Below are 16,164 nucleotides of genomic sequence, written 5' to 3' on the forward strand. Positions count from 1 at the left end.
TATAAGGAGGAGAACTGCGTACCATCACGTTTCCGACTTTGATAAAGGTCGGATTGTAGCCTATCGCGATTGCGGTTTATCGTATCGCGACATTGCTGCTCGTGTCGGTAGAGATCCTATGACTGTTAGCATAATATGGAATCGGTGGGTTCAGGAGGGTAATACAGAACGCCATGCTGAATCCCAACGGCTTCGTATCACTAGCAGTCGAGATGACAGGCATCTTATCCGCATGGCTGTAACGGATCGTGCAGCCACGTCTCGATTCCTGAGTCAGCAGATGGGGACCTTTGCAAGACAACAACCATCTGCACGAACAGTTGACGACGTTTGCAGCAGCATGGACTATCACCTCGGAGACCATGGCTACGGTTACCCTTGACGCTGCATCACAGATAGGAGCGCCTGCGATTGTGTACTCAACGACGAACCTGGGTGCGCCGATGGGAAAACGTCATTTTTTCGGGTGAATAAAGGGTCTATTTACAGCATCATGATAGTCGCATCGTTTTTTGGCGACATCGCAGTGAACGCACATTGGAAACGTGTATTCGTCATCGCCATACTGGCGTATCACCCGGCGTGATGGTATGGGGTGCCGCTGGTTACACGTCTCGGTCACCTCTTGTTAGCGTTGACTGCACTTTGAACACTGGACGTTACATTTCAGATGTGTTACGACCCGTGGCTCTACCCTTCATTCGATCCCTGCGAAACACTACATTTCAGCACGATAATACACGGCCGCATGTTGCAGGAGGTCCTGTACGAGCCTTTCTGGATACGGAAAATGTTCGACTGCTGCCCTGACCAGCACATTCTCCAGATCTCTCGCCAATTTTAAACGTCTGGTCAATGGTGGCGGAGCAACTGTCTCGTCACAATACGCCAGTCACTACTGTTGATGAACTGTGGTATCGTGTTGAAGCTGCATGGGCATCTGTACCTGTACGCGCCATCCAAGCTCTGTCTGACACAATGCCCAGGCGTATCAAGGTCGTTGTTACGGCCAGAGGTAGTTGTTCTGGGTACTCATTTCTCAGGTTCTATGCACCCAAATTGCTTGAAAATGTAATCACATGTCAGTTCTAGTATAATATATTTGTCCAATGAATACTCGTTTATCATCTGCATTTATTCTTGGTGTAGCAATTTTAATGGCCAGTAGTGTAATTAGGTGCCTGACTCTGACCCTTGGGGTCCCCCAGGTATTGTTGCCTCACGACAATACCTTGTACCTCTAAGTCTTCTTCAAGACGGTGTACACCCCTAAAAAAAAACCGGACTGCATTACTGTGGGTGGAGCTTGTGCAATACGCATTTCGGCCGCTAGGTGTGTGTAGTGCAACTCACTGCCAGTTCAGTGCCACCTACGCTGTCAAAGTGGCTTGTTCTGTTCATCTGCAGTGACTGTTTTTGCTAGAGATGTTTTTTTGTTGTTTCATTTTTTATGATGGAAAGTTTAAGTAAACTACGTGAAGCTGTGAAATTTTGTTTTCTACTCTGTAAAAAGGCTGCTGAACCTTTTTTTGTGCTGAAAACAGCTTACGAAGATGACGCCATGGCAAATATTCAAGCGTACGAGTGTTTTGCTCTATTTAAAAACTGCAACATTCGATTGGTGAGAAACCTCTTTCTGGTCGTCCACCAGCTGCCGAATCGACGAAAATATTGATAAAATTCGGGAACGTGCGCTCAAAGCCCGTCGACACCTAACTGAGCTACTGTCAGAGATTAGTGGGTTATCTTAGAGCTCGGTTCAGCTTTGTTAGACAGTTTTTGGATAAAAATGGCATGGCCCCGCTGCACCACGCACGTTACTCGCCTAACCTATCTCCCTTATTTGCACTTATGAAAAGCGGCAAAAAACAATACCGATTTGACAACGTTGAAGAAGTGAAAAAAGAAACGAGGGAAGAGGTCTCATCCTTTTCTAAAGATGGCTACAAAAAATGTTTCGAACAGTGGAAGCACATATGGGACATATGTATTAGCTATAATGGAGAGTGTTTTGAAGGGGATAAGGTTGTTTTGTAAACAATTTGAAAATATTCATCAGGTTACCTTCGATTCGGAAAATGTGTGCATTCAGCGACTGTTACCTGACTTATAAATTATAGAATGAAGCAATCAGTTGTCCTTTTTTAGATTTTATTACGCAAAATCCAGATTTCGGCTAGTAGCTAGCCATTCTCAATACACTGTTTTCTATTATCAATGCATGCAAGTATTCAAAGAACTGTGACGGACGCCCGAACAACAGAGACTTACATGCATTGAGAATAGAAAATAGTGAATTGAGAATGGCTAGCTACTAGCCGAAATCAGGATTTGCGTAATAAAATCGAAAAAAAAGGCGAATGATTACGGCACTATATAATTTATAAATTTGAAAATATGTAGCTGCTAAAAAATAATTGCGGTTTTTTGTGGGTTCCCGCTCGTATGCCTCAATTTTGTTTTTATATTTTGATCTTGTGTGCTTTTGATGTGTTTTATAAAAAAACTTCTTCCGAACAGGCCATAAAGGCCCAACGGCACCGACCGGCCGCCGTGTCATATCTAGCCCAGAGGTGTCAACGGATGCAGTGTGTGTGTGGTGAGCACAGCGCTCTCCCGGCCGTATGTCAATTTCTGAGACCGGAGCCGCTACTTGTCAATCAAGCAGCTCGTCAGTTTGCCTCAGAAGGGCTGAGTGAACCCCACTTGCTAAGAGCGTTGGGCAGACCGGATGGTCAGCCATCCAAGTGCTAGCCTAGCCCGACAGAGCTTACCTTCTGTCATCTGATGGCAACCGGTATGTTGCTAACTTTAATGGTTGTACCCTAACGTATTTATAACCGCTGCTTCCGGTCCCTTCAGACGGACAGTATTAGAAGTATTGAGTACGTTGCGACGTTTGAGGGGCTGCTGCGTAACGGCCGCGATGTTTGCAGGCTCCGCAGGCGGCCGACAGCTGGGAAGGCGTGCGCGACGCCCTGGAGGAGGGGTCGGCCTGCGTGCAGGAGCCGGGAGGCCCCGAGGCGGGCTCCGAGGACTGCCTCTACCTCAATGTTCACGTGCCCCTCAACACCTCCGCGCCCTTCGCCGTCTACGTGCTGATCCCCGGCGGGGGCTTCACGGGAGGCAGCGGCGCCACCCGCATCTACGGGCCAGACCTGTTCATCGAAGAGGGCGTGGCCGTCGTCGCCGTCAACTATCGCCTGGGACCACTCGGTAAAGTCCCTCGTACACCAGCGACTTGCTTGTCTCAATCGACTACTCGTGGCAGGTTATGTCTGCTGTGGAGCAAATAAGTGGCGCGTTGTTCCTGTACCGAGGCTCTCTGTCACGATTAGTTGTTTGTGGTCCTGTACGATGTAAGTCAGGTTATGAAGGACCGATCTTCTTATAAAATGTCGCCCCCCCCCCCCCCAGGGCCCCCCTTTTCCTTTCCCCTCCTTCTTCCAGGGCGGAGTTTCCTCCCCCCCCCCCCCCCCGAGTTCCTGTACCCCATCCTCAACTGTTTCCCTCCCACGACCTTCCCTCCCCGGCCCTCTTTGGCGCTCCCCCCACCCGTCTCCTCCCTCTCTTCTTCCCTTCTCCCTCATCTCCATCTCCATCCGCTTGGCGGATCCTCTGTCTGCTCATCATCATCAGTCTGCTAGTCAGTGTTGTGTTTGGTGCTGTTCTCCTGTGCGTCGAGAGCTGTGACTTTAGTTGTGTGCTGGACTTCTACATAGTGTTACTATCAGTGATCGTTATGTGCTACGCCGTCCATCGATACTTTTATGCTGAAGCCATACTTCACCTTCTGTTCTTTTAAGTCTCCCAGTGTGCGGTTTTCTGTGCTCAGTACTTTTTAGGGTTTTGTCTCCATTTTACCCCTTTTTGTCTGTTCTCGCCCATTATGTTGCTCCTTTTTTATATTTTTGTTCGCCATATTTTCTCCTTTGTAATTTTAAATGTCTTCTGTTGTATCATTATTGTCTTTTACCGGAAGAGCAGCACATATGCTGCTACCAGCCCGCCCCGCCGGGGAATTGAAATTCAATAAAGAATTTAAAAAAAAGAAAATTATAAAACGTCGCTATATACACTGACGGGAAAAAAATCGCAGCACCAAAAAATAATTGGTGTAGAGTAATGAAATTTCGGGAATACATTTGTATAGGTAACATATGTAAATGATTAACATTGCGAGATCACAGGTTAATCTACGTGCGAGATAATCCTTTACAAATTTGAGATGCTGGTACATTTACAATCCGTGTAACCGCCACAGTGTTGAGTGCAAACGTGCTTGCAATGTGTTCCACAGATGCCGGATCTCAGTTTGTGGAATGAAGTTCCGTGCTGTTGCACTTTGTCGGTCATTATAGGGACGGTTAATACTGTTTATGGGTGACTCTGGACTTCTTGTCCGATGATGTTCCATACGTACTCGATTGGAGACAGGGCTATTGCTCGAGCAGGCTAAGGTAACATGTCGACAGTGTAGAGCATGTTGGGTTACAAGAGCGGTATGTGGGCGAGCATTATCCTATTAAAAAACGGCCCCTGGTGCGCTGTTAATGAATGGCAGGTCGAATCGCCAGATTGACGTACAAATTTTTAGTCAGTGTGCTTGGAATAACCACTAGAGGGCTCTGCTTTCTTACGAAATCCCCTCAACTGGCCACCTGCTAACCAATACACGACCATCACTGTCACAGTCGCGAGACCAGTTTCCAATGGGCTCTCCTTTGACACCACTGTAGTCGCAAACGGCAGTATTTTGGGGTCAGTGGAATGCACGCTACAAGGCTTCTAGCTCAGAGCTGTCCTTGAAGTAACTGATTTGTAACAGTTTGTTGTGTCACTTCGGTGCCAACTGCTGTTCAGATTGCTGTTGCAGGAGCAGTACGATGTGCCAGAGTCGTACATCGAACACGACGGTCATTCCTCTCGGTTGTCTCACATGGCTGTCGGCAGCCCGGTCTTCTTGCGGTCCGTACATTTTCGTGACCATTGCTGCCAGCAATAACGTACAGTGGCTGCATATCTGTCAAGTCTTCCTGCAATATCGCAGAATGAGCGCCCAGCTTCTCGTAGCCCTACTACACGACCTCGTTCAGACTCAGTGAGGTGCTGATAATGGTGTCTTTGTCACCTTACAGACATTCTTGGCAACATGTCCAATCTCAGACTAACGCTCACGACAGTTGCAACGTATATCTACAGAAATCATGATCTGCATCATTATAGAGGCGCTACTAGCTGCATTCTTGTGCGACTAGTGTGAAATTTTAAAAGGCATCGTCTTTCGGATATAGGAACTATCCTACGAATTGTCGTTTACGTCGCACAACTCCTACTTGGTGTTGCTATTTTTTCCCCGACAGCGAAATATCAAAATTAAGAAACTAGCAATTACTAGTGGTATTAGCAAAGTTTTCTTTGAAAAAAATCTAACTAGTGTTAGCCCTTCTCTGCACAATCACCCATCAGTAAGACAGAGTAATCTACCAAGTCCCGTACGAGTTGGGACATAGCGTGTGCGTTCGCACGAGAAGGTCAATGCCCGTGTAGCCATATTTTAACTATATGTGAAGGTAGTATCTGTTCCCGAAAGAACAATTACCATTCATGACCGTGCAGCTTCTCTAGAATGAAATTATAATTAAATCGACACCCTAGCTACAAACAGGCGTTGATATACATCATTGGGGATACGTTGAAAATGTATGCCCCGACAGGGACTCGAACCCCGGATCTCCTGCTTCCGTGGCAGACGCTCTATCCAACTGAACCACGAGTAATGAGTGTGATGGGAAAACATCTATTAGGCGCACTACGTATGTAGTGGTGTGGACATGTTGGGAATGTGGGTGTCAAGGGGAGCGTGCAAGGGATAAGTCCCTGCAGGCGCTCTATCCTCTGTGCCCTCGGTGGCTCAGTTGGACAGAGCGTCTTCCATGTAAGCAGGAGATCCCGGTCGGTGCACACATTTTCAACATGTCCCCAATGATGTATATCAACGCCTGATTGCAGCTAGGATATCGATTTAATTATCATTTCATTCTAGAGAAGCTGCACTTTCATCAATGGTATCTGTTCTTTCGGGAACAGATACTACCTTCATATATACAGTTTCCACTAGTTTAAGTAGTGTGTAAGTTTAGGGACCGATGACCTCAGCAGTTTGGTCCCTTTGGAATTCACACACATTTGAAACATTTACGACTCGAAAATCATCTCGTTGTCTATTTGGAAATACCTGCCACGCAATAGCTTCTTCATCCGAGGAAAGAGGAAGTATTTACCGGGTGCCTTGTCAGAAAAATACGGGAGGCCATGTAGGCAGAGGGAGAGGGTGGGAGGGGGTTGCAAGATTTGATAGTCCAAAAAAGGAGCATGTGTTAGTATATCGCGTGCTGAATTAGCTGGGGTGTTATCGTGGAGGAAAAAACACTCCCTGTCTTGGACATCTTCCAACAACTCTGCATCTGAAGCATGTGGACGTGCTGCAATGTCTGCCAACACATCTCACACGTACTCGTTAGGATTAAGTTGGGGAAGCAGGAAGGCCAGTCCATTCGCCAAGAATCCTCTCGTTCCAATAGTTCCTTCACTTGTGTGGTTCTATGCGGTCGTGCATTATCACTCATAAAAATGAAGGCAGTGCTGAATGAAACCCTGAAAAGACTCACCTAACGAAGAAGTACAGTGCGACAACAACGTTGATTGGTGGGAGTACCGTGTTCAAAGATATGGAGGTCAGTACGGCAATGCAACATTACCCTTCTCACACCATAACACCTGGCCCACCAAATGATCACGTTATATGATGTTCATGGGTACATTACGTGTTCCCACCTCTCACCAAATGAGGGCAGGTCCACCACAAGAACTCCTCATCAACTTTGTAGGGGCACGTGGCGGAGCATGCACTGCCGTTCGTAGTGCCACATACCCTATTAAGAACCATGTCCTGCTTTTTTGTAATGACCAGGGGACCATAATAGACAGCTGTGACTTCGGTATAATTATTGTCTTTGAATAAAAGTGTCATTTCTGTTCGTCTTAATAAGGTATCTTCCATATTATACTGCAACAGTTCTTTCTATGTAAGGTCCAAGTTTCATCGAGCTATGTTTCTTGGCAGTGACACATCATGCGAAAGTTATTTCGTCCTTACGTTTTGGACACTAATGCTTCACTATAACACGTGATAGTATTCTATGAACTTTGCCATATTAACAGGAGAGAGAGTATATAAAATGTTGGTTAGATTTTCGAGAAGAAATGACAGCTCTAATCAGATAAAATAAATACAGCAATAAGAGCATGTTGTTGTCAGTGGTCACATTCGTGTACGGTCTCTGTATCAGAAAACAGTTCTCTCTAATGTTGCCGTGTCCTTAAGAGGGAGTTACGTTTTTCTCTTCTTCTTATGAAGTTTCACCACGAGATTTATGTTATTCTATTGCACAACAAGCAGGATTTCTGCTGGATACCTCTATAGATTTGTGGCGGATACGCCATCTACAGCGGATGCCGAAATTTAATTTCATTGATAGATTACTTTCATTAACACAATGTTAGTAGGACTCATAGTGTTCACTCTTATTCACTCATGACCAGTCCTAGTAGCTGAGATCGCTAAAGTGCTTAAGTGCTCAAATGGTACGAATGGCTCTAAGCGCTATGGGACTTAACATCTGAGGTCATCAGTCCCATAGACTTAGAACGACCTAAACCTAACTAACCTAAGGACATCACACACATCCATGCCTGATGCAGGATTCGAACCTGTGACCGTAGCGGCAGCGCGGTTCCGGACTGAAGCGCCTGGAACCGCTCTTCCACAGCGGCTGGAGCGCAAGTGCTCCACAAGATACATACACACTTGTTTCACTGGATAATAGTTCTACGGAATCCGCGTGCAGTAAATCCTTTACCAGTACCTCCCTCTTGCTCATGAATGCCACATTGTCTTGATCTCTCAGCGAAAAATGTAGACCTGACTCGGTCTCTTATTTGTTATACGAACATGTATATAAAATTTCTTGCTTTTTCCAGGTTATCTAAGCACACAAGATGAAGTGATCCCAGGAAACGCCGGTATGAAGGACCAGGTGATGGCTCTGCGGTGGGTGAATCAGAACATCGCAGCCTTCGGTGGAGACCCTGAGAGAATAACCGCCGGTGGCTCTAGTGCTGGCGGCTGTTCGGTGTCGCACCACCTCTTGTCGCCCAGCTCTGCAGGTAATCAGCTGTCGATGTGGGCAACCGTCTCTCAATTCTGTGTTAAATGCTTTCTCAGCGCTGCAATAAATGGCAGTGACAATTGTGACCAATGTCTATAAATGAAAAAGTCATAAAAAGCGTCCACGACAATTACTACACTAAATAAGCTGATACCCACTCCTGATTCCTTTTTTATTGTATAGACCTTTATAATTTTACTCGTTATCAATTTGGTCCTAAGCATGTCACAACATGAAAGTTATTATTTAAGTTGAAGGTGGAGTGGGTAGAAAGGGGAGCAACTGATGATATCAAGTGCATCAGGAATGGGCAGTTACGAGTGAAAATGTTCGTGTCCGGCTGGGACATGAACCGAAGATCCCCTATGTACTTTTTTTACCAACTTTTTTTGGTAACATTTATTTATTGGTATTCTATTTGGATACAAAATTAGGCAGTTCACAAACACTAAATGAAATGCATCTTCTGCACACAAAAAAGAAAAAAATCATTTTAAAAAATCAAAAATTTAAAGGAACAGGGATGTTGTTTTTTATTTATTTATTTATTTTCAATAAATATCACTCTGTTAAAAGGAACATGTAGATCATTTCATCGTATAGTATGTGCATTACATATTGAGTGGTGAGAAAAGCTTGAGGTTTATTATCAGCTGTCAAATGTGCACACCGACGGAACCTGGCACATCCCAACTGCATGGGGGGGGGGGGGGGGGGTCAAGGAAGACTGCCTGAAGATAGTTGGCAAAGGTTTTACGATAGTGTGACCATCTATGAGCCTCGTTGTGGGATAGCTGCAAGAAATACCAAAAGTGAAGTCGCGACTTGGCAGCATCCCCGTAGAGGTACGCGATCGTCCAACCTGTGACCCAGATGACCGACTGACATTTAGTGGCCGGAAAGTAGTCACTCTCTAGATGTAAGAAGAAAGCAGCAGCAATATCTTGCGGGGTCACACGGAGGTAGCAAGCCACCTTCTGTCTTCCTAGGAGCCAGACGTCCTCCACCGCGATACAAGTTAAGCGGTGATGGTCGTCATCCACTTGTTGACATTTCGGGCATAGTGGAGTGTCCACTAGTCCAGTTGCATGCAGCCGTTGGTTGATGTTGAACTTGCCACAGGCTACAGAGAACCACAGTGCCCGAACGAAGGTAGGAAGGAATTTTTGGTGCACATGTCTCCAATCTTCGGCCAATGCCACCTGGGGTGTTTGAGTTCAATGACATTACGACTTATCCGTCGTAGCAGCCAAACATAAAAATCCTTCGCGCATGACCGTCTCGTGCGCGGAAGCTCGTCTCTGATATAACTAAGTTCCACGATAAATGTTGAGACATGCGCAAAATGTGGCGAAATGTTGTCCACCGCCACCGGAGGTGTGAGGGACGCTGGAACCAGGAGATCCAGTAGGCGGGATGTAAGGGAATCACGTCCACTTGTACATCATGGCTAGAAGGGGCGCCGTCGCTCGGCAGTGAACATTCGTAAGTCCGAGTCCCCCCTTGTCCGTAGGGAGCGTGAGCGTTTCGTATTGCACCTTGAGGGGCGATCCAATCATCACAAAATAGCCTAGTGCTGATTGAAGTAGACGTCCGAGCGTGAGTGGTAGGGGCAGGATCTGCGAAATATGCACCATTCGAGAAACCACATAAGTGTTCAGATACTCGACTCGCTGCAAAGGATCAAGGCGCCGTAGGAGATGTTGTTGGACCATGGTACGTGTTGTCTGTAAAATAGGTCGGTAGTTAACTGGCGCAGTACGTTTTACAGTCGAGGTAAAGTCTATGCCGAGATAGCGGAATCGTTGCACGTAAGGAAACGGACTGATTTCTTCCGGCGTAACGCCCCTTCCAACCGGTATTGCCGCCAATTTGTACATGTTAACTGCACTAACAGCCTTCACACTGTGGTCCAACAACAGTTCAAGGATCGTCTTCACCTCTTCCTCAGAGCGAACGAGCAGCAGGAGGTCGTCCGCATAGGCACGACATTTGAAGGTGTAGCCCCGTAGTTCCATCCCAGAAAGAGAATTGGTTAGCCTCCCAATTAATGGTTCCAACGCTATCGCGAACAGCAGCATCGAAAGAGGGCAGCCGTGGCGAATGGATCGTCGAGTTTGAATGGGCCCTGATATACGCCCATTAATCTGTACCAAGGATTCTGCGCCCCCATAAAACCTTCTAATCAGACCAGTAAAACGGTCTGGAAATCCCATTTGTTCCAGTACAACGTACAGATGGTTGTGGCGCACCTTATCAAAAGCACTGTCAAAATCAACCGCCACCATCGCCGCTTTAAGCCTGCACTCCTCCGCCAGCGCTATCACATCACGGCATTCGCCAGCAGCTGTTTGCACATTCACCGATCCACCCGGTGTCGTCTGTTCTGGAGAGAGAACGCTACGAATTAACATACGACATCGGGACGCTAACAACCGTGCAAAGATCTTATAGTCGGCATTAAGCAGGCTGATGGGGCGATAATGTGTGACCGTAATTATAGTGCATTCACGACGTGGTGCATGGAAGGAATCTCGTGCATTGTCGTATCCTGACATCTGGCGCGCACCATGGTTCCCTGAAGGTGTTTCCGAGCTAAAGCCACTAGTTTAGCTTTCATCCTTTTGCGTTCGATCCTTATGTCCCGTCCCGGCGGACCATCATCCAGGTCGCGCAGTGCTGCAAAATAAAAGTCGGTGGTACGGTGGCGCCATTCTATCATCTCCCTGCTATATGAGATGAACGTACGGCGAAGCGCCGGTTTAGCACAAGTCAGCCACCAATCAAGCATCGTCGTATAACTTCCAACCCTTCGCTCGCACATCGTCCATGTCTCAAGGATCCGTTGACGGCATTCAGGATCATGTAGATGTTGAATGTTTAGTTTCCACGGGGCCTTACTGTTCCACACCTCCCTACGGGGAAGAAGCACCGTACAGATGTAAGCGCTGTGATCGGAAAATGCCAATGGCCAGCGTTCCGCGTCCTGGACATCATTTGCATGAGCCCGTGAGGTATAAATGCGATCTAATCTGCTCGCCGAATGACTTGTCACATAGGTGTATCCCAGTGCATCTCCATGTCGCAATTCCCACGTGTCACTAAGTAAAAGGTCGTTGACAACGATTCGCAACTCCTGGCTGATGTTTGCTTGAAGCCATTGGTCATTCTGGCTGAGAACACAATTGAAATCTCCACCAATTATTACACATTCATAACGTCCATGGAATAGTGGAGCAATGTCTTCTGCATAAAATCGCGCCCTTTCCCGCCGCAGATTATTTACCGACTGTGCATAAAGATTGATGATGCGTGTCCCAAACGTCGTGAGAGCCATTCCCCTGGCCGTAAGGAAGATGACACACGTTTTCCCCTGGGAAGCCATCTCGCACGTAAACTGCCACCCCACTCCCATTGTGATCTCCATGTGACGAATAGGATTGGTAGCCTGCGACGTATGGGAGTGTAGCTATGTGGACTTCCTGCAGCAAAGCAATATCCACATCAGATGCCCAAATCGTTTCCTTCAGTAGGTGTATTTTGGCCGGTGAACGCACGTCATTTATATTTAATGTCGCAATACGGTTCGCATGGCGTTGAATCCCACTCTGTCGAGGCGCAACAACATCTCCCTGGATCGGCGCTGGGGGCTGAGTTAGAAGGCGTTCTCTCGCCCCTCTCTCTTCACCTTCAGCAATTATTAGGCCGTCTTCGTGAGTGCCGGCTGCCTCTGTATGACGTCCTTAATATCGTCATACCACATCTTTTCAGGCTGTGCTATATTTGTGTCCATAGCCACAGCATCTGCGTCTGGAGAGCCAACTGGCTGTGATTCCTCTTCAGCATCACCACGTCTCGGTACTGTCAATGTGACAGACCGCTGTGGGTCTGATCGAACAGTTCCTATTGCCTCATCCTGTTTCGTAGAGGCTGTTGTGTCGTCTTGGTCTACAGGCACATCGTCGTCGGGGCAAGGGGAGTCATCCCGAGGAGATGTTGTGCGACGCCGCCGTTTCCTCCTTTTCGGGGAACGTTGTTTGCGTGTTCTTCCTTCCGTGTCCTCAGATTGTAGGGAATCACGGCTGCCCGACAGAAAAGCATCCGTAGGAATTGGAAATGTTTCGATTCCCATCGTTGTACCTGGCGGGAGTTCGGTCGAAACTAATGTTGTCCTCTCAGAGTGGCTGGAACTGCTTCGTGTACTATCGGTGTGCTTGGTGGGAGTTCGGTCTCATCTGATGTTGTTGCTGTAGATTGTATGCTCGATGGAGCAGCATCCTCTGTCATCCCGACATCTGCGACAAGGTATCGGAGAGTTCCATCTTGATCTTCCACCGGGGCTGTGTTCTTTCGGTCATCAGCGGACGCAGTGAGGGCTTTGGCATAGGTGATCGGTAGTACTGTCACCGCCGGCGATGGCTTCCGCACATCTGAAGGCAGTTGCGTAATCCGCCGTTGCATACAGTTCGACCTGAGGTGTCCCTCCTGGCCACAGCCAGAACATGTACGTGGTTGACCATCGTAAATCACCACCGCCCGACAACCACCACTTCTCAGATAGGACGGTACGTGCTTCTGAAGATCAGTAGTGATCTGTCGCACTCCGTTAAGAACGTATTGTCCGTATACCCAGACCAGCATGTTCTACAGTTACCGTGACGACATTCCCGTCACTATGGCAAAATCGGAGACCTGCTTTTGTCGCCTGTAGAATTCTCTCACACGCCGCGTCATTTACCATCTTAACATACACCGTGGGACTAATGATGGACAGGTGAATTCCGACAATATCGTTTGGCGGTATCTTGACTTCCTCTCGAATGAAACGTTCCACTGCTAAAGCCTTTGGTCGTTCTTAGTCTTTGCAGAAATTGAATCGTAAAGTAGTTTTCCTGTACTTGTTCGCCATGATCGTTGTTAGTAGCCCGCGCGCAGACTAAGTCCACAAGTAAACGAACACTCGCGCACGCCGCACAGGCGGAAGTATCGGACCTCCGCTTCGCACGGCCGCTAGCGTCGAACTGCTGTTCTATCTGAGCCACCGAGGTCACAGACGATAGCGCGACTGCAGGGATTTATCTCTGGCGCGCCTCCCGCGAAAGCAGAAGATCCCGGGTTCGAGTCCCGGTCGGGGCACATATTTTCATCTGTCCGCTTTGACGTATGTCAACGCCTGTAAGCAGCTAAGGGTGTTCATTTCTTTGTAATTTCATTCTAATGAGCTGTATGGTCACCGATGGTATCTTTTCTTTCGGACTTGTCCGAAAGAACAAATACCATCTTAGTATATATACACCCTTAGAACATGTTACCAAAGTTTACCGTTAAATTTATTTACTTCTACCGACGATTGTTGTAATTTGTATATAGTCCATCAGTTAATGATTCATTTTTTATCGTTGTTATACATGGTGTCAGGAGTGATGGTCAATATTCGTGGATATGACAGGAATAATCATTCGAAACAAAGTCAAGTAAACATGGGCTCTAAACCGCATACCCTGGGAGTTGTGAGCAATTCTTGATCTTTGATACTGTGAAACAAATCTTTTCTACTGCAAGATCTTTGCTTTCCATATTTTGGGTACTGGTAGTATGGACCAAAACAAGAAAGAATTGTCCAGTAAACACGTGCTCTAAAACGCATACCTTAAAAGTTCTTCGTTAGAAGAGTTGTTTTGCAAAGGAGCGAAAATGAACAAATGGTTCAAATGGCTCTGAGCACTATGGGACTTAACAGCTATGGTCATCAGTCCCCTAGAACTTAGAACTACTTAAACCTAACTAACCTAAGGACATTCACACAACACCCAGCCACCACGAGGCAGAGAAAATCCCCAACCCCGTCGGGAATCGAACCCGGGAACCCGGGCGTGGGAAGCGAGAACGCTACCGCACGACCACGAGATGCGGGCAAATGCTATACACTACTGATAAAAGGGAAGAGAAAGAAAGAAACTACTATTAAATGCTCGCAAATTGTACTGATATAAGGAGATAAGACACACTATCAGAGTGGACGGGACATGCTTGTGAAGTGGAAAAGATGCAGGAAAAGTTGAAGGTGCGTACAGGAAGATTAAACACAATTTCTGGGAAGTGGAAAGTAAGGATTTTAATGTGGGAAATGTAGATGGGAAACTTACGTTGATGCATAATGTTGGTTATATTGATGGCAGGAGGAAAAAAAAAAGGGTCTGTACGACAGGTAAGATCTGTCCAAGAGGAAGCAGTGTACGATATAGGAGGTAATTTTATCTGGTGGGTAAACCAATTACACGTTGGAGTGAGCGGGCAAGTGGAATGTCGTTGAGTGCGTATTAGGCAAGAACTTGCACACTTGACTATCCATAGGAATTGATGCAGGATGGACAATGGCGCCCGATCATACCGACAACATAGCGGCTGGCTGCTGATCTGGTCCTACAGGCACGTATCATGAACAGACTGTCCTCAGGCTGTGCAGCATTGATCATCTTCAATACAGTAGATCCATAATCCATTCGGTACATCACGAAGGTTTAATGAAACTGGAGAATATAATCTCCGAACCAGCTCCCTAACTGTTAGCTATGATGAATGCCTGCAGGAATATGGGTTTAATTCTCATTGGTGTAGTAACCACTAGAACCACCATCTGCGGACCTATCACTATCTGGTAATGAAATGAAGCGCTCCAGTATTAGTTTGTTTTCTCGGTGCTGAGCACTGAAACTGGAGTTAAAATAACGGATGATTTGTATTGAAACCGCCACCAGATATTTTGGAAAGTCTTAGAGACCATTGGATGGTGGATGTCTACGGGTATGCTGTATTCCATTCAGAATTGCTTTAGGACTGACACTTCACAAATCGCATGGGAGCGCACAATAAGGCAGTAACATCTGGCACGGAACATACTCGTAATCTCACATTTAATTCACCTCGCTCAAAACCGCAAATTACCCCTTGTAAAACTTAAGAACTGGAGACAGTCTATTCTGGAAGAGGTGCCTAAAGCTTTCATTTTAGTATTATTTACGGTATCAAAATTTTAAGATAGGTGTACATATTGTGCGAATGAGATCATAGGAAAATATAATTTATCTATTTGATCCAAACCGGAACCCTGCCATGTCTCTAAAACGAGATGTCTGAGTTAAATGTGACGCATTATGTTCCACTCTCTCGCATGTCAAAAGCGCTCTCCCTCTCGATTTCATTACGAGCGACAGATCGGTGTGTTTATTAACCTATTACTACGAGTGTAGTACGTTTCCAGATCAACAACCCAGTTACGTCTTCTCTACCCATGAGTAGCTTAGAGCCAAGTCAATGCACATCGTGAGAGCCCAGATTGCACAGAACAAAAAATAACAATTTACAGCATCGCTGAAAAATGCAGGCACTTACTTCCTTAAAGGTGACCAATAATTTGTTGAGTACCGGATGTTTGTATCTTCAGCCAATGAATCGATTTAGGTGATCCGCTTATGAATACAGCATTTTTACGCAGAGTTTCCATTTTACTCTTTTACATTTATTTGCAGATCTTCATAACACTGTATTTCTTAATACTGAGAGCTACAGAAGTTCATGCGATCTGGTTGTTAACGGAGAGAAGTGGACGACCAGTAAGTTTTTCTTTCTCAAAGCAGACACGTAAAGTGCTAACCGTCTGTCTCAACTGAACTTGTACGGTACGCACCGGACCAAGAGAACGACTTTGATCGTTTCCACTCGTAAAATTTAACGAATTTACTTCCGACTTTGTTCAGTAGGGAAGAACACCCAACAAACGAATCCCGCAACGGTCAATCACTTAGGACAGCAAGCAGCCTGAACCTGGAATATAGTGCTGGCGGGAAATGTAAAGGTGCGAGTGAAGGTTTGTCAGTTGTGTGTGCTTGGTGTGGCAATCCTGAAGTAGCTTTACGCAGGGATCCTGGAAGTT

The 16,164-nt window shown here is 46.4% G+C and overlaps 1 protein-coding gene across 1 annotated transcript in view; it reads left to right on the plus strand.

Moving 5' to 3' along the window:
* Window positions 1-16,164, plus strand: part of LOC126281638 (acetylcholinesterase-like) — a 79,932-nt gene that overhangs the window by 18,976 nt on the left and 44,792 nt on the right. The window contains exons 3-4 of the mRNA XM_049980770.1: window positions 2,937-3,216; window positions 8,044-8,229. Coding sequence (XP_049836727.1) covers window positions 2,937-3,216; window positions 8,044-8,229 — 466 coding nt within the window. The remainder of the gene's footprint in view (window positions 1-2,936; window positions 3,217-8,043; window positions 8,230-16,164) is intronic.

This window comes from Schistocerca gregaria, chromosome 7 (genome assembly GCF_023897955.1).
Source record: "Schistocerca gregaria isolate iqSchGreg1 chromosome 7, iqSchGreg1.2, whole genome shotgun sequence".
Lineage (NCBI taxonomy): Eukaryota > Metazoa > Arthropoda > Insecta > Orthoptera > Acrididae > Schistocerca > Schistocerca gregaria.